The 18,649-nt window shown below is 39.5% G+C and overlaps 2 protein-coding genes across 2 annotated transcripts in view; both read left to right on the plus strand.

Moving 5' to 3' along the window:
- ADGRG3 (adhesion G protein-coupled receptor G3) overlaps positions 1–13,479 on the plus strand; it is a 32,536-nt gene extending 19,057 nt beyond the window's left edge. Inside the window, exons 5-12 of the mRNA XM_074198693.1 lie at positions 4,629–4,763; positions 5,704–5,737; positions 5,882–5,982; positions 6,164–6,276; positions 8,971–9,251; positions 9,381–9,474; positions 10,016–10,290; positions 12,273–13,479. Of these exons, the coding sequence (XP_074054794.1) occupies positions 4,629–4,763; positions 5,704–5,737; positions 5,882–5,982; positions 6,164–6,276; positions 8,971–9,251; positions 9,381–9,474; positions 10,016–10,290; positions 12,273–12,382 (1,143 nt within the window). The 3' untranslated portion in view covers positions 12,383–13,479. The remainder of the gene's footprint in view (positions 1–4,628; positions 4,764–5,703; positions 5,738–5,881; positions 5,983–6,163; positions 6,277–8,970; positions 9,252–9,380; positions 9,475–10,015; positions 10,291–12,272) is intronic.
- A 2,112-nt stretch (positions 13,480–15,591) lies between these two features.
- DRC7 (dynein regulatory complex subunit 7) overlaps positions 15,592–18,649 on the plus strand; it is a 67,483-nt gene continuing 64,425 nt past the window's right edge. The window contains exon 1 of the mRNA XM_074198708.1: positions 15,592–15,873. The gene's annotated coding sequence lies outside the window, so the exon portion shown is untranslated. The remainder of the gene's footprint in view (positions 15,874–18,649) is intronic.

An 18,649-nucleotide genomic window follows, 5' to 3' on the forward strand; every position in this document is an offset into this window, starting at 1 on the left:
TTGATTTTAGTACATGCTGTTCTGAACTAGATTCCCATAACTTATTTAAATCTCTATTTTTACAGCTATACAGATCACATCTATGATTCCACTTTTCACAATACACTTTTACATTCAAAGTTTTTAATATTTAACATTTCTTGATTTTAACTGGTATAACCTTCAAGAAGGCAACAGCCACTCAAAAATCCCACAGCCTAATTTGAATATCCCCTGCACCCCTCTTCAGAAAGAGTAAACCAAATAACTTCTTTTTGAGGGGACAGTCCTAAATCTTTTGGGGGGGAGAAATCTTCTGTTTTTAAATCCTCGATTGTCCCATTATTTTTTGTAATAACTAACATTGTCAGAATATATATTAATAAACTCCTGAAAATATGTTACCATAGAGTAAACTTAGATTCATTCTGTTAAGCACATACTTAAGTTTCCTTTTTCTGGCATTTCTAAATAATCAAATTATATATTTTAGAATGGACTGGACTCTCTTGTCCTCCTAGAATTTACTTGCTCAAAGTTTTCTCAATGTCAAATAGCATTTCTTCTGTAATTTGTTTAACACATACATTTTTCATCTGGGAATACTCACTGACTCTTTCTCTATTTCTATAACTTCAAATAAATTCCCTTTTTAACACTTGTTTTCCCAAGTCTCCATAAAACTATTCTCTTTCACTACTATTATTATTAATTAATCCTTTTTCTTAATTCCTCTTTTGCTAACTTCATGGACGAGATAAGCAATCCAAGATAATCAAGGGGGAGGAGAAGAGGGGAAAAGTCATCTGGCAACACAAGATAGCAGAGAAGAAGCCTGGGAAGAGAAAAAGTCAATAGCATTTAATCATTTTGTGTACTTTCGCTTTTACTTTGGTATTTCTTCCCAATTATTAGTGGCACTTTTCCTTGCCACTTTAAATATGACCCTCCTATCTCTTTTCTATGGACTCAAGCCACCTGAGAGGCTCCTGCCCTACAGACCTGTCTTCTTTGGACTCTAGACACCCCAGGAGTATTTTCACCTCCGCCCTAATTCCACACCATACTGACTTGGACTGAAGACCTCAAGCAGCTTAAGTGCAACTGAAGTCGGGTCACATAGGGTCTCACTGGTGTTGTCTGGTCAAAATTCCCCAGACTCACAGGTCTTGCTGCCCTGGGATTATGTACACAAATTTATGGACCCATGGTACCTTCCTCGGGTATACTTCCATGGTGGGCCCTTTTTGTACTGCCTCCAGAGGCCTTCAAACTTTTGATTTTTGTTCTGAGTCCCTCCTCAGGATTACTTCCCACTCCCTAAGGGATCTGCCCAGCCACTGAATTATGAGCTGTCAAAATTACTGGACATGGCTCCTGTTCACATCCTTGTCCAGGAGAGTCTTAAGGAGGGTGTCAAATCTGGGACAAGCCCCTGAAAACCAGGGTAAAGAAATTCTCAGAGATTTGGTCTGAACAAAAGAACATTGTTTATGGATGGGCGGGGGTGTACTCAGACAGAAAGCCACACTGAAAGTTCAACAAGTTTGGTTTTTGTAATTTCTAACTGCAGTTTCCCCCACCACCACCACTTCTCTCTAATCCCCTCTCCCTTCAGCCCATTGGCTGGATTTATTTGGGGCGGGGGGGGGGTATACACTATTCATGGAAATCTGCCCCAGTAACAGACACAAGGAAAGGAATGTAATATTTTCAAAATATGTTTCTCACTGGATAGTAGGGTGACCAGGTCCTAGTGACCTTGTATAACTTATTTTGACTAGGAATAGGAATAGTAATAACAAAGTTCTCCTGGTCATGATGTTGCTCCTCAGTTAACAAAACAGTCTAATTGCAAAAGCAGGATATCCTGGGTCCCTTGAAATGCAAGATTTTTCATAGCCTAAACATTTCTTTAACCCTGAGAGGACTTTACCAGAAATTTTCCACATACTACCACCTTCCAGAATTGCCTAGTTCTGCCAGACCCTCACTATTCTTGTAATTAGTCAAGTTCACCACTGTCAACCTTCATAAATTTGGCCTTAATAAAGAATTAAAATAACACATGTTAACATCCAGAATTTGACCTTATAAGGAACAAACAGAATTAGTCTAATGTGTTAATCTCCAGAGTTTGGTTTTAAGAAAGAACAAATGAAATTAGGCTAACATTATTATTAAATTTTCCAAAGCTTGCAGGTTTTGAATGTGTAGAGTCTGGCTAGAAAACCAAACTTCAGTGGGATTTTGGGGAAAATACACACACACACACACACACACACACATATAATGTGTGTGTGTGTGTATAATATGTAAAATATATCTATCTATACAAATTAGATGATGAGAAGACATTAAACTACTTCATGCTTGTCCATTAAGAGAGTGACCCTCAACTTTGGGGGGGGGGGGGTTGTTTTGTTGTTTTTTTTTTTTGCAAGGCGATAGGGTTAAGTGGCTTGCCCAAGGCCACACAGCTAGGTAATTATTAAGTATCTGAGGCTGGATTTGAACTCAGGTACTCCTGACTCCAGGGCCAGTGTTCTATCCACTGCGCCACCTAGCCACCCCCTACCCTCAACTTTAGATGAGCTCTCTAAGGGCAAAAAATTTCATAGCAGGAATTCCTTTAGGTTAGGAAGATTACCTTCTCCCAATTCTGGACCTTTGAACTTTATTGGTTATGCTAAAGACTCCACAATGCATGTGAATCTTCCCCCTCCGGGATGCCATCTAGTCACTATGGGGAGATTTATATTTATTATTGGAGAGTGAAAAACTGACAAAAGTTCATAATCACCTAGAAGACACATCTGTCTCTTCAAATTTATTCATTCCTGAGGTAGCTAGGTGGTACAATGGATAGATTCAGTCATGGAGTCTGGGGAACCTGAGTTGAAATCCAGACTCAGACACTAATGATTACTTAACTGTGTGATCTTGGGCAAGTCCCTTAACCCCATTGCCTTGCAAAAACAAAAAAAAATTATTCATTTCTGCATTCCATCAGATATCAAGTCTTATCAATTCTGCCTTCTCAACATCTCTTGCATCTGTCCTCTTCCATCCATGACCATTTTAGGTCAGGTCCTCTGAGACCGTAGACAACATCCTTATAGGTCTATCTGCATCCAATCTCTTTCTTTAATCCACCCTTAATATAGCTGACAAATTGATATTTCATAAGTCTTACCCTGCTCAAGAAGAATTCATCGGGGCGGCTAGGTGGCACAGTGAATAGAGCACCGGCCCTGGAGTCAGGAGTACCTGGTTCAAATCCGGCCTCAGACACTTAATAATTACCTAGCTGTGTGGTCTTGGGCAAGCCACTTAACCCCACTGCCTTGCAAAATCCAAAACAACAACAAAAAAAGAAGAATCCATGGCTCACCAATGCCTTTAGGATAAAACAAAAGGATTTTAAATGGGGGTTTCAAATGATGCTATTCAAAGCTGGCTTTACCTTACCTTTCTAGAGTGATTATGCTTTCCATCAAAACTGACTTCCTTATTATACATGGTTTAATTTTCTTCCTTCATGTCTTTGTACAAATTGTCTCCCAAGCCTGTAATTCTCTCCCTCCTCACCTCAAGGCTCTTCTTCAAGAGATCTTTTCTAACTCATCCTTTCTGTCAGGCCCCCCCAATCCCTTTGTATTTATTGCATATGAATTCACCATTACTTATCTATAGTTTTTTTTTTCAATCCTTTTGTGACCTCATTTGGGATTTTCTTGGCAAACATACTGAAGTGGTTTGCCATTTCCTTCTCCAATTCATTTTATAGATGAGGAAATTCAAGTTGGATTAAGTGACTCATTCAGGGTTACACAACTATTGTCTGATGCTAGATTTGAATTCAGGAAGATGAGTATTCCTGACTCCAGACCAGCACTTTTTTCTTTCTAACCTAAGTACCCTAAAAGCAGATGAGTACCTTCTCCAGTATTTAGAATTTTAGAGAGTTGCCTCAGTAACAGAAAAATGAAATGATTTGCCCAAGGTTGTGGAACCAATTTGTCAGAGGAAGAGCTTGAACTGAGGTCTTGCTGGTGCTGAGGCTGGATATCTATACAATATGCCAGGCTGCCTCACATATGGGGAAAGTGATTTTTAAATCACATGTGTAATATTTAAGAACCTTATAAATACAAATCATTTAAAATATTTCATATATTCCATGGAGGCTAATGTTTTTAATTTTTTTAACTTATGGAACAAGACAAGCATTTACAAAACACAGTATAATTAAAAGAAAAGATGACTGTACATGAAACTGCCAAACTACCATGCACAATTTGTTATTCTTTTCTAATATACAACACAATTATCATGTAAATTTATTTTCCTTCCCTCTCCTCCTGTCCTAGAGATGACTATTAGACACAAATAGGCATATATATATAAAATATACATATATATGTATGTATATATAAAATTATCCTACACATTCTATTGTTATCATCATCATCATCATCATCATCATTATTTATTATCTACATAATCCCCACCTTTGCAGAGAGTAAACTCAGAACTTTGTTCCCCATGTCAGTTTTCCAGGGACCTTTTTAAGAGGTAGGAGAGGGAGAGGATAATTAGGGGATACCCCTTTCTGAAGCCTAAGATGGTTTTTCTTCTCTCTTCAGGGCTCAGCCACGGGCCAGAAGTTCAGCAGCTCTGTGTTAGATAGTCGCATGGTAGGCATTCGGGTTGGAACTAAACCCATCAAGACTCTGGTTGACCCTGTGAGGATCACCTTCTCCCATAAGCAGAAGGACCAGGTAAACCCTCAGCCTTGGGGAGTACGGAATGGGACAAACACATGCTTGCAGATATATAGCCACACATCCATACTATGGAGATTTTGATAAGGGTGCTAATTATTTACAAATGCATACACTTAAATACAAATATCCATAGATACATGCTATTGCATACTTTATAAGAAAACATATGCATGAATACACATATCCACACATGATCACACAAATGAAAGCACATATGGATCCATATAAAAGTACCCATGTGGAATACATGTACATGCATATATGTGGATATGTAGTAGAGATTTAAGAATTGATTGGTCCCATAGGATTTGCAGTTTAGAAGGATAAGCTATAAATATATAGAATTAAATTAGAGAGCCAAACCTATGTCTGAAAATGAGGAATTTTCCTAAACAAGGGACTCTGAGCTCTTGTGATTGCATTAATAATTTTTGTATTATATAAATTTGAAAAGAGAAAAAGGGACTGTATACATCTGGGAGCCCTTCTATTGCCTCTAAGATCAAAGTTAGTCTTCTAAGAGCATAGAAGGAATTCAGAACCTTCCACAGCACAAGCCCATTGGTATGTTATACCTGCACACTATTCCTATTCCCATACATGTGAACTTATATCCTTGCACATATAAGCACAAATTCATACGTTCACATTTATGCACTTATACACATACCCACACAATAATATTCACACAGATTCAAACATACCCATATTTGCAAATGTATACTTACCTGAACAAACACATAGATATATGTGAATGGAATAAGAATATAGAGTATGTTTGTATCCAGAACTCATACACACTCCCATACATGCATACTAGGCAGATGATACATAGCTGTACATATATGTTGACATATTCAAATGTACAAACACCAAAAAAATACACATATATTTAACCCACACTCAGAAATAAATCCTTTTTCTGTGGTTTCAGAAACTCCAATGCGTTTTCTGGGAAGACAATGAAGGTAAGTGTCTGTCTGCCATATCACACCACTTCCTCCTGATTTCCTGGAGCAGATGCCAGAGACCTAGGCATAGTGTAGTGGAGAGTAGAGAGAGAGTTGGTCCTTGGCTTTCCCTTCTGGGATCCTAATAGATACTCATTGCAGGCACAACTGGAGACTGGAAATCCACAGGTTGCTCCACAGAGCAGAGGACCAACCAGACCATCTGCAGCTGTGACCACCTGACCTTCTTTGCTTTATTACTGGTGACATATCTGGGCATCTGGGGAGGAGAGGGGGTATCACTGTCCCCTAATGACTCTAGTTTCCTAATGCTCCTGGTCAATGCAGTGTGAATTGAGTTTCTCTGGTTTGGGGAGGATTTTGAGGTTACATGGTTTTCTTGTCTAATGAATTTTTTTCTTGGGGGGATGGCATGTCTCATAGAAACCAGTCATTGATGCCAACACAGTGAAGACTCTGATTCGAATTTCTCTTGCTGGTTGTGGCGCCTCCATGATCTTTCTGTTTTTTACCATAATTCTTTATTTTATCCTGAGGTAGGTCTACTTCCTGTCCCCCATTCCATACACATATACACATCCAAGTCTGTGTGTTCAATCTCTCTCTCTCTCTCTCTCTCTCTCTCTCTCTCTCTCTCTCTCTCTCTCTCTCTCTTTTCAGTTTCTGAATGGGCCTCTTGATCCAAGGTCCACAATCTCCTTTGGGTGATCCTCAGGACAGAACTTCTCTCCCAGGGTCCAAGACTCCTTTAACCTTCTGACCCTCAATCCACCTACTACTACACTACTACTGACAACAAACATTAAGTTTTTTGGGAAATAAAATCATCTTCCATGTCTTCAAATCTTTTGCTTCTTCAAAATTTCTAGATTCCTCCTAGCTGCTAGTGGCTTCGTACTCCCCAGAAAAAAAAGAAAACAACCTGTATTTATTTTTATATAGATTTCAATTTGTGCATCCTTTCTCCTCTGAGAAACTATCATTTCCTTGAGAGCAAAGATGGTTTCATTTTTTTATCTTTCTATCCTCAGTACCTTGAATAGTTCTTGAGAAGGTAGGCTTTATAATCATTGATTGATTAATTGATATAGAAGGACAGATTTTAGTTAAACATAAGAATTAGTTATAAGTGATCACAGATTTCAGAGTCAAAATGAGCCCTAGAGATCACCTAGTTCAACCTCTTCATTTTGTGGTTCAGAAAACTGGGGTTCAAAGAGGTATGGTGACTTATTTAAGGTCATTCAAAGGCACAGGAGAGGTGGAGAAAAGGTAACAGGAATGGGAAGAACAAAAGCATTTTTGGAAAACCAGAAGTCTTTCCAGAGAACAATAAGGATGCTGCTGAAACCAGTCACTTAAAATTCTCTGGTCTAGACACCAAAAGTTTTCTTGTAAAGATGATGAAAGAACAGAAAAGCTGAATTGGAGTAGAGGCAGCTGAAGTTCAGGATCTGTCCCTGGTACTGATATCTCTGAAATTCATGAATCTCGTTATGATCATGACTTCTCTTTCTCTCTAAATTCTTTGTTTTTTTAACCTTCCTTCTTACTCCATAAATCATTAGAGATTAAGCTACCTGTAGAAATTAATCTAATTCATGCTCCTTTCCAATTTTATAGAAGAAGAAAATAAGGTGTAGTGTAAGATTTGCCCAAGGTCAAATTGCTAGTTACTGGCAATGTCAGTATTTGAATCCAGGTCTTCTGACATACTGTTCAGTATTTTCCCCACTAAACTAGGAATCTTTCTTTCCCTTCCCAATCCAATAGGAAAATAGACAGTGGAAATATGTGGAGTACCTCACATCTGTTCAGCTGTAAAGACATAGTACTTAGCTAAAAGGTTTCTGGATAGTCATAGGACTCAAAAAAACTTCCTACAAAGCAAATACCTGGAAATATTCCCTTTGCTCACCTCTCAATTTGAGGTATTTGGAGTGAGAAGTAAAATGTGAGAGGCACTACTAGGAAGGAAATAAATAAGAAATAAGTGCATTCACTGGGTGACCAGGTCTAACTCTTATAAATAAAGCTTTTCTTTATTGTTCCCAGAAGATTTGCTGCTTCAGTGACATCAAACTGCAATGGGCAACACAGCCTAGCAGAAAAGCACAGTGAGTTAAAAACTACCTGTGTAACTCTAGAAAATTCCTTTCACCTCCCCAGGCCTCAATTTCTTTATCTGTAAAATGAGATGAGATACCTTCCAGCTATAAAATTTTATTTCCCAGTTTTAAGGGCTAGACAATTTTACCTTGGGCCAAGGCCCTATTGGGCTCCTTAGCTCAGACTATCATATTACCTCTTCCATGTACTATTCAGTTCTGCTTTTTAAATGGCTCTGTGCTGATCTAAACACTTTAGGTATCATAATTGCATGTCCAGAAGTTCATGAGCTGACAAGTTAGAGTTACCTTTCCAAGTGCCTGGAAGATCCCTATCCTGACTAAGAAATTTTTTTAAAATTCTTATTATGGGGCCTTGGAGAGTCTACATCTCCTTTCTGAATCTGTTTCCTTATTTATAAAATAATCAATTTATAAATTTATAAAATGAAAGGTTGAACTAGATAACTTTTAAGGTCTTTTCCCCAGCTTTCCCAAGTTATCAGGCTACAATGAGAGACAACAAGGTACAGGAAGGAAGGAAACCAGCATGTTTTAAGCCCTCAGGATAGAAAGAAAAAGAATGAAACAAACTCCATGCACAATAATCTTACATCTTAACAGAGGAGATAAGTACACAATGCATTTACATACAATTTACATGTATACAAGTGTGTCCATGTATGTGTAAATATATTAATATACTTCTATGTGTCTGAGTATATATAAAGAAAGTACATGCAAGGTGATCTTGAAGGAAAGGCACTAGCATTAGGAAACAGAAAGTGGCCATCTGGGAAGATGGTGCGGAAAGAATTAGATGACCTGGGTTTTAATTCCATTTCTGCCACTAACTCACTATATGACCTTGAACACTACATCTCTGGTTCTGAATTTCCTACTCTGTAAAAGGGAAGTTTGTGCTATTCTAGCTACTTCCCAGGGCTTATTGGGTTAGTGCTTTGATTATTCAATGTTCTCTGGTGAGAATTGCTATTAGTTCTCTTCTAAAGTGCTTACTTCTTTGAAGGAATTCAATAGCTTCCTTCTGATTGGTCTACCAATCCCTATCCCTCCCCATGTGCCAATTCTCTGGCTTCTGTTCTTACATCCCCCTTTTAGGTTCACAAGCCATAGGTTCAAGTCAGAAGATGCTCCTAAAATACATGTGGCCCTTAGCATCAGTTTGGTCCTTCTGAATCTCACCTTCATCATCAACCTGAGGCACAACTCCCCAAAGCAAGGAGTCTCCTGTCGGGTAGAAGGAGGAATCTTCCATTACTTCCTGCTCTGTTCTTTTACCTGGATGGGAATTGAGGCCTTTCACCTCTACCTGCTGGCTATCAAGATCTTCAATACATATATTAGCCACTATTTCCTGAAGCTGTGTCTGGTGGGCTGGGGTAGGTGATTGAATATGTCTGGAAGGGAGGGAGCTTGGCCTCAGTGCCATATCTGGGAACCAAATGAAAGGAAGGCATGGGAAATTCCATGATTCCTTTTCCTCTTCCTCCTCTCCCTCTGGGGTCCAGGACTTCCCATTTTAGTAGTCTTTATCACTGGAATCACCGGCAGCTATGGGCTCTATGTCATCAAAGATGGGGCTGACCATGACACTTTGGAGCTGTAAGTGACCTCAGTTTTCTACAATCTCTAAGTCTGCAGAAAACAGAATGCAAGAAGAGGGAGATTTCTAAAGCAAGAGGGTTACTTTCCCTCCTTAGACAAGAGGCACCAAGTTATAGAGTGATATTTATCATAGTAATTTTATTTAAATAGGACCAGAGAGATAATCTCATCAAGGCCCAATACTCTCATTTTACAGATGAGAAAACTGAGACCTTAGTAGGTGGGGTCAGTTCCCAAGGTGGGTGCAGGGCAATAAAAATTAGTCAAAGTTGGTTTCAGAAAGGTATTTCAGCTTCAAGGGAGTAAGTGAGCTCTGTATCACTAGAGACTAGATGACTACCTGGGGTGCTGGGAGGAGATATTGTAAAGATCATCCTTACTCAGAGATGGATTTGAGATAGCCCCTGGAATCCCCATCAGCTGTGAGATTCAGGGATTCTGTGAGAGGTTCAGGGTAGAGAATGGGAAGAGAAACCATGAAGTGGGGGCAAGGGAAAGAGGCTCACTCTATATGCTGATTAGCTTGGGTATTGGTCAGGTGTTGGATAGAAAATAGAACAGCCCTGCACATCACCGTCCATGGTTACTTCATTGTCATCTTCCTCTTCGGTGGCATCATCCTGAGTCTGGTAGCATGGAAGATTTTCCACCATCGTGTCTCCAAGGCAGGCAAGGAGCAGGGCCAAAGCTGGAAAGGACTTGTCACTGTGCTTGGCCTCTCCTGCTTGGTGGGGGCAACATGGGGGCTAGTCTTCCTCACCCCGATTGGTTTGAGTGCCATCTATGCCTTCACAATACTCAACTCTCTACAAGGTAAGAACACTCTCAGATCCCAGTCCTTCTCTAACATATCACATACTCTCACCTTTCCCCACCTCCTCTGAGAAGCAGATCAGACAGACCCATCTGTGCCTGGGAATGGAGAGAAAATAGGAGCCTCAAATACTAGTGGTATTAGAAGTAGTAGCAGTAGCAATTTTACTACTAGAAGTTGTAGTAGTAGTAGTAGTAGTAGTAGTAGTAGCAGTAGTGGTGGTGGTGGTGGTGGTGGCGATGGGTGGTAGTAGCAATAGCTGTTGTGATAGGAGAGGTAAAATTAGTAGTAGTAGAATTAATAGTAGTAGGAGCAGTAGAAGAAGTAGCAGTTTTATTAATAGTGGTGGTGGTGGAGTACCTGGGTTCAAATCTGGTCTCAGACACTTAATAATGACCTAGCTGTATGGCCTTGGGCAAGTCACTTAACCCCATTTGCCTTGCAAAAACCTAAAAAAAAAAACCCAACAGTAGTGATGGTGGTAGTAGTAGCAGTAGTAGCAGTAATAGTAGTGGTAGTAGTAGTAGTAGTAGTAGTAGTAGCAGTAGCAGTAGCAGTAGTAGTAGCAGTAGCAGTAGAGTAGTAGTAGTAATAGTACTAGTGGTGGTAGTAGTAGCAGTAGTAATAGTAGTAGGAATGGGAGTAGAAGGAATAGGAGGAGGAGGAGGAGTAATACTGGTGGTGGTAGGAGGAGGAGGAGGAGGAGGAGGAGGAGGAGGAGGAGGAGGAGGAGGAGGAGGGGGAGGAGGAGGAGTGTAGTAGTAATAGTAAAGCAGCAACAGCGGCAGTTGTAGCAGTCGAAGTAGCAGTAGCAGCTAGAAGCAATAGTAGTAGCTATAGCAGTACTAGTAAAAGCAGTAGTGAATAGCAGTGGCATTTGTCTGATAGGTGTAGCAGTAGCAGTAGCAGCAGTAAAAGTGGTAGTGGTAGTAGTGGCTGCGTTAGTGGCAGTGGTGTGCTGATAATGGTAATGGTACTGGGGGTAATCCCATGAATATTTATGTAGCATTTTAGGGTTTGCAAAGTGCTTTCTATATTTTCTAATTAGATTTTCGCAGCAACCCTTCGAGGCAGGTACTATTATTCACCCCATTTTACAGATGAGGAAACTGAGGCTGAAAGTGGGTTCAGTGACCAGGGTGAATGATAGCTAATTATAACCATGAAATTTTGCAGAGCACTCTATTTACATGTATTACTTCATTAGAGATCCTCAAAACAACCCTGGGAAGCAGATGTTATTATTCACCCCATTTTACAGATGAGGAAACTGAGACTGAGAAAGGTTAAGTGACTTGCCTAAGGGGACAACTTGGTAACAACTAAAATCATAATATTTAACATCTGTATAGCATTTTACATTTATATAAATGTGAGGTCTAAAGTTTACAAAACACTTTGGATATATTGCCTCATTTGAAATCTCAATAAGAGCTTTGAAATGCCACTTTCTGGAAAAAGACACTAAAACTGAGAGAGAAACTAAGTAATTTTCCCAGATTCACCCAGCTGGCAATAATAATCGTTGGCATTTACATGATCCTGGAGGTTTACAAAGCATTGAATTTGAGATCCTTCTACTAGTTTTTGAGATAATGCTTTTATTATACTCATTTTATAGATGTTTTCACTCTCCCTATTTAATAGATAAGTTCTAAAGAAATTAAATTACTTCCTTAAGGCACAAAATTGATAGTGGCAAGGGTGGGACTGGAGTGAAGATCTCTTGATTCATGTTTTCATGGGTTTTCCCCCAAAAAGAATCTTGCAAGGTCAAGGAAGGAAGCAGGGATCCAGGTTTCCTGTCTTGCAACTCCATAACATAAGACATAACATCAATGCTGAGAAATACAACTCTTAGGCTCTGTGTCCAAGAAATACCCATACTCTACACCACCCCCCTCCTCCATCCCAATACACCAACTTCCCAACCCTGCACTGGCTTCCACCACCAAGGCTCAAGTTGACTTCTCATTTACAGGTGTTTTCATGTTCAGCTGGTTTGCCATCCTTTTCTACCCAAATGTAACAGCGGACTCATCTTCCAGTACTGCCAAGACAAACCACAGCAATTCAGCATCAAGGGAGTAGACAGGTCCATGCCTTTTTTAAATAATTTTTAAAAAATTTTAAACAAATGCAAAAGAATAAAATTGCCAGATACACAGAAATTCATAAGAGAGGATTCAATATAGAACAATAAATTTCCATTTCAAGAAAAGCTGTATAATAAATATTATATATTGTTTTCAAATCTGCCTGACTTTGCTTCCTTGTATCTGTTGAATAATTTCAGGCAAGTTCCACTCTTCTTGCCCAGGGTCATATATCTAATAAGTGTTTGAAGTCATATTTGATCTTGTGAAAATGAATCTTTCTGATTCCAAGCCCAGGGTTCTATTAACTATGCCACCTAAATTTGCTCTACTAAAAATTAAAATCAGTAAATTATAAAGTATATATTAATTCATTTAAAAATATCATCTTTCTCCAAATATAAGATGTACCTTAATTTGGGGGCCCAAAATTTGGAAAAAAGTATTACATGAAGTTATTATTGAACTCAGGTTTTAATCATCATGAAATTCCAGGACCTTCTGCTCTTAGCTTTCAGGCATCTTTTGGGCTAGTCTGATGCATGGATGCATGTTTACTCCATTCCCTTTCATGAACCTGAAGCACCCACTGTGTCATTTCTTTTTCATCAGCAATTCTTCTTGCCTCCTGCTGAACCATCTTTGTGGACACAGGAATTCCACTTGCCCTTTGCTCTTTATCCATCTCTTCAGTTCCCTCTCTACATCAGGTCATTTGGCTGCCTTGCCTTTCATGGCCTTCTTCTGCCAGGGCATCTTCAGTAGGTTTCTTCTTCCTGTAGCCAGTCTCAGATTGTTTTCTCAGTTGGAGGAGGACCAAACTGACATTCAGCAACACAATTTCCATTCACTTTTGCAAACTGTATCACTTTGAACTTGAATTCAGCACTGTGCAAAAATCTTTTCTGAGTCATTTCTGAGCAAAATGTGGCAAAATGTCACCTAAATACAGTTAACAAATGTGAAACAACGAGCGTGAAGACAAGTGTGAAAAAGCAGGAAATGCAAGTAAAAAAATCTACAACCACTATATAAGATGGCTCTTTTGCCTGCAATAGCTCTGGTGTGGGTCTGGACATGAATTTCAGAGAAAAACATACCCAAACATGAAAGGTTGGGAAGTGAAAATCTACCGACTTTATTTTCAGAAACTCAGACTTTTTATAGCAAAAACTTATCTCAGAAATGACAAGTGAAAGGAAACCAGTTTCACAATTTCCTGGGTAAATTTACAATATTTGTTCATATAAATCTGCATACTTCTCTATCAGGAAAAACCTTTTACAACCACCTCTCCCAGGTCAGGGTTCACTGGTGAGCCAATTGATCCGTACAATGAGCAATAATCCATACATATCTTTGATGGAAAAAGTCACCAAGGATATGTGAAGATCACTCCCAGGGGCTGGCCCTCAACAATGCTCCCTGTTTTTAGACCCCAAATTTTTCAAAAAAGGGTGTATCTTATACATGAAGAAATATGTTAAATCTATTTCTTATTCATGAATAATTCAGTTCTATGAAAACTATATTTTAGAAAATAAAGAAAACAGTGAGGGCAGCTAGGTGGCACAGTGGATAGAGCACCAGCCCTGAAGTCAGGAGGATCTGAGTTCAAATCCAGCCTCAGACACTTAATAATTGCCTGTGTGACCTTGGGCAAATCACTTAACCCTATTGCCATAAATAAAAACAAACAAAAAGAAAACAGTGAGAAGTGGCATCATTTATATCTTTTTTGCAAATTTCTTTAAATTTGACTTAAGAGAAGATAGCTGAATTCTCATATCTGCTTCAATCTATTGTGCTATGTTGTTTTGTTGAAGAAAATGAGGAAACTTTGAGCTCATATAGGTTTGTATTTGGAAAAGGGAAGAATATTTCAGTAGTCAAATAACACCTTAATTATGAAAACAATTCTGACCTTGAGGACCCTGTGAAAGGGTGTCCCAATAGATCACTCCTTCATTGTACATATGAAAGTCACTTTCCTATGATCAGGCAACTAGTAAGGGACAGAGTTGGTGTGCTCTAAATCTAGGACTAGTTTCACCAAACGCCATTGCCTTCTAGCTTGTCCGTTCGATTCCTGCTGATTTCAGAAGCTAGCATTTATATAGCTTTATTTGATCCTCACAGAAACCCAGGAGATAGTGTTATCATTATCCCCATTCTACAGATGAGGAAACTGAGGCCAAGAGATTCAGTATGATTTTGCTTTCTTAGAGCTGGGCACACACATTCTGAAGAAGGAAAATGGAGCAAATACTCACTGTGAGTCAGTGACATGTAGGTCCCTAAAGTTTCTCCTCAGTCATACCCATAAATTGTGATTTCCTGATGACTTCCAGCATCTCCTCCCTCTTGGAATCTTCATTTTCTTTCAAGATTTAGTTCAAGTATCACCTTCTGCATGAAGTCTTTCTTTCCCCTCTCTCTATGCCCCTAACTACCTGGTATTCATTTTATAGATATTATGCATGTATATGTATGCATTCATTTTTTTCTTCCAATTAGAATGTAAACTTCTTGAGGGCAGGGACTGTTTCATTTTTGTCTTCATACTTCCAGCTCAAATAGTAAACACTGGATGCATGCGTGTTAATTATGGAAAAGACAGGCATATAAATACACTGTTGGTGGGATAGTGAAATGGTTTGACCATTCTGAAAAGTCTTTTAGGACTAGGTCAGGGACTCTTTCACTTTTGTCTTCATATCTCCAGTTCAAATAGTAAACTCTTAAGACATGCAGGGTGATTGACTGTGGAAAAGACTGCCATATAAATCACTATTGGAGAGATGTGAAGTGGGCCAACCATTCTAGAAAACATTTTAGTCTAAGAAAGTCATTATATTGTTCATGCTTTATGACCCAGAGATTCCACTTCTAGGTATATACCCCAAGGAAAGAACTAACAAAGTTTTTTAAATTCACCAAAATATTGATAGTGTTTCTTGATTGGGGTTTTAATTGATTTGGGGTTTGGAGAATGACCACTAAATGACAACTGAAGAGGAGGCAGGTGAGTTTTAGAGACAAACCTAGCCCCTCTGAGTTGGGTGGAAGACATACTTTGCACTTATAAAAGAGGTAGGGACTACTCCAACAACCACTGACATCATGAGCATTGACCTGGTTGCCATTCCACTCTATGACCTGAAAGAATTGTTGGGGAGTCATAAGGAGAGACTCTTGATGTCGAAGTTTGCTACTACATACTAATTGATCTTTTCTAGGCATTTGGACTCACAGTCTGATAAACTATGAAGGAGGTCGGGATGGGCAGAGGAGATATCTATACCAATGACTTCCTTGATCCATGAAGTAGATCCCATGAAATACCCATGGATACCCATGAATTACTGAAGCAAGGAACAGAAAGGGGGAAAGACTGAACCTGGCAAAGCCAACAATCCATCTGTAAGGTGGCCTTCTTTTTTATTTCAATATTCCATGGAAATCAACACAACACACAACACTTGGGTATGTCCAACTAGTGTGGCAATCCTGAATTGTAGCATTCTATCAAGATTTTGATAATGGCTGAATTCCATAGCCAAAGGCATCCGTATCTGAGGAAAGTAGATCCTGAAGCTAGGGGTAAAGGCAGCACAATGTCCAGTTCAATATCATGCTTTTAAAATAATACTTTTATCCACAGTGTGGAGACAAAAAGGGGAAGAAGGGGACAGGAAGGAAGGGAGAGTTCGCTGACTCACTTCAAGGTATGAGAGGTACCCAAGTATGAGAACTACCAAGAGTCACCCAAGTATGGCTGCCAGATACACTTGCTGTTCAACTCAGTTCCTTGATATCTTGTGATTCTTTTCATTGAAATGCTTTTAAACACATATCGTTGGTTTGGGTCTAGCAAAGGGGAAAATTTGGCTAGAGGTTCAAAACTTTGAAGTAGAATAAATGCGGTACCTTGCGAGGAGTATCTTGAACTCTTGTATATAAATAGACTGTGTAGATCCCCCCTCTCCACCCTATTAGGGAAATAAGACAGACTTGTGGGATTGCCCTGTGGGATTGCCTGGGAAGTTAAGAGACTACAACTCCCAGAAGGCTTTTCTTCCCAACTTCCGGAATCTGGTTCCTATGGAGACAGAACTAACAAACTAGGCTAGTTGCTTGGTGGTACAGGCTGCGGTTGCTGCCCTAGAAAGTAAGGACAGGGTGAAGGCGGAGAGGGTGACAGCTCAATCTTCCTTAGGGTGGGGGGAGAGGGCATGCCAGGCGCTCAGTGATCTCTAGCCCTCACCTTCCTGTAAACTGATGTGGAATGGGGATGGAGGGGAGCAGGGGTTGGAGTCTGGCCAAGGAGAATAACTTGGGGGGGGGGCAGGGAAGAAAGCTGGTATAAGTGAGTTTAGGGAGGGGATGGAAGAACTGACACCAGCCCTCCATAGATCCCATGGAATAGGTTGGGGGGGAAGATGGAGGGACTAGGGGAAATGTGTTAGGGGACAGAAAAAATTCAACACAGAAAAACCGAGAACATGGGAAAAGGATGTTTTTGTAGACACCCCAGGATGCCCATTACAGGACACTGAGACTCTATCCGGATCACCCTTTTAGGCCCCATTTCCTTTTTACCATATATCGGCCTACCAATTAGTCTGCTTGCTTCAAGTATCTATCCTTCACTCAACTACCAAAATGATTTTTCTAAAGGGCAGATTTGATGCTCTCTGTCTGTCTCTGTCTCTGACTTTGTCTCTCCTCTCTGTCTCTGGCTCTCTGTCTCTGTCTCTCTCTTATCTATCTGTCTACTGTCACACACACACACACACACACACACACAGTTATGCAATAAACTTCAAGGACTCCATTTTACCTCTCTAGTATCAAATATAAACATGTTCAACCTTAAAAGACCATCAGAGTCTGGCCACTTTCTACCTTTCCAGAGTTGTTACACATAAACCTCCTCCACACGCTCTACAATCTCTCCCCACACCCATCATCATCTTGCTCTTCCTCACACATGCATTCCATCTAGTGCCTATGATGTGACATATGACTGCTGATATGGTATATAATGTATTTTGTGTTATATGACATGTTATATATTATATAATATGATGCATGGTCTGATGTGTGATGTGCCACATAATGTGATATGTTTTATTTAACCAATTACAAGATGATGTTATGTTGTATGAGATTATATTGTATATATAATATGTATTGTATATATATAATATGACATAGATGGTATAAGATGTATAATACTGATGTGTATAGCATGTCACATGATGTATGATATTACATAATGATATATGTGACACATAATATAATATGTGTGGTATAATATGGCATGACATGATGGAACAATTGAGTTCTTACTCTGTCCTAGATACTATGCAAATATAAATGAGAAAGACAATTTCTTCCCTCAAGGATCTTTGGGGGAAGACCTATAAAAGGGAGCCAGAAGGGGCAGGGAAGGGGTCTACCCAATACATCATGGTGAGAGTCCATCTATCAGAGGACAAGATCAAAGGTTTTCTGAGTGTGCCCAATTTTTTCATCTTCAAATGGAGATTCTCGGTCTTTTTCCTGCCTTCTAAGCACTATCTTCTTTAGAATAGGAAATAAAGTGGGGAGGGAACCTTTGGATATTTGAAGCTTTCCTTAGAGTGGGTGACTTGAAAAGAAACCCCTTAGTGATAAGCTTAGAGGTTGGTATCCAATAGGTGTTGAGTAAACAGTTGGCTGACTGACCTACCCAATCCAGACTAATAAGTATTCCTGGAGTGCTCACTGTGTGCAGTGTACTCTGCTTGAGAGTCTGCAGAAATAAAAAAAAATTGTCTTCAAGGAACTTACATTTGACTGAGTAAATGCCATATATAAATATGAATATACTATATTGATATATACTATATTGAGGACTATAGAGAGACAGCAATGGGTTTTAGAAAGTCTTCTTAGAAATGAAACATGAACTGAGCTTTGAAGGGGGTTCTAAGAGGCAGCAGTGAGGAGGGTGAGAGATCCAAGGCTGAGGGACAGTTTATTCAAAGGCAGAGGGGAAGGAGATGGACTTGTTCTGAACTGTTGACTCCTGAACAGGCAGTCCTTACCATTAAGAACTTCAGATTAGTGGGGAACACAAAGACCCCTCACTGACAAATTCTTTGGGGCAAAGTCCCATGAGATAATGACCAGAAAAGTTTGGATTAATTGACATCCAGTTAGTTATATGTCAGCTAGGGGCAGTTAGGTGGTGCAGTGAAAAGAATTCTGGGTC

This window comes from Macrotis lagotis, chromosome 1 (genome assembly GCF_037893015.1).
Source record: "Macrotis lagotis isolate mMagLag1 chromosome 1, bilby.v1.9.chrom.fasta, whole genome shotgun sequence".
NCBI lineage: Eukaryota > Metazoa > Chordata > Mammalia > Peramelemorphia > Peramelidae > Macrotis > Macrotis lagotis.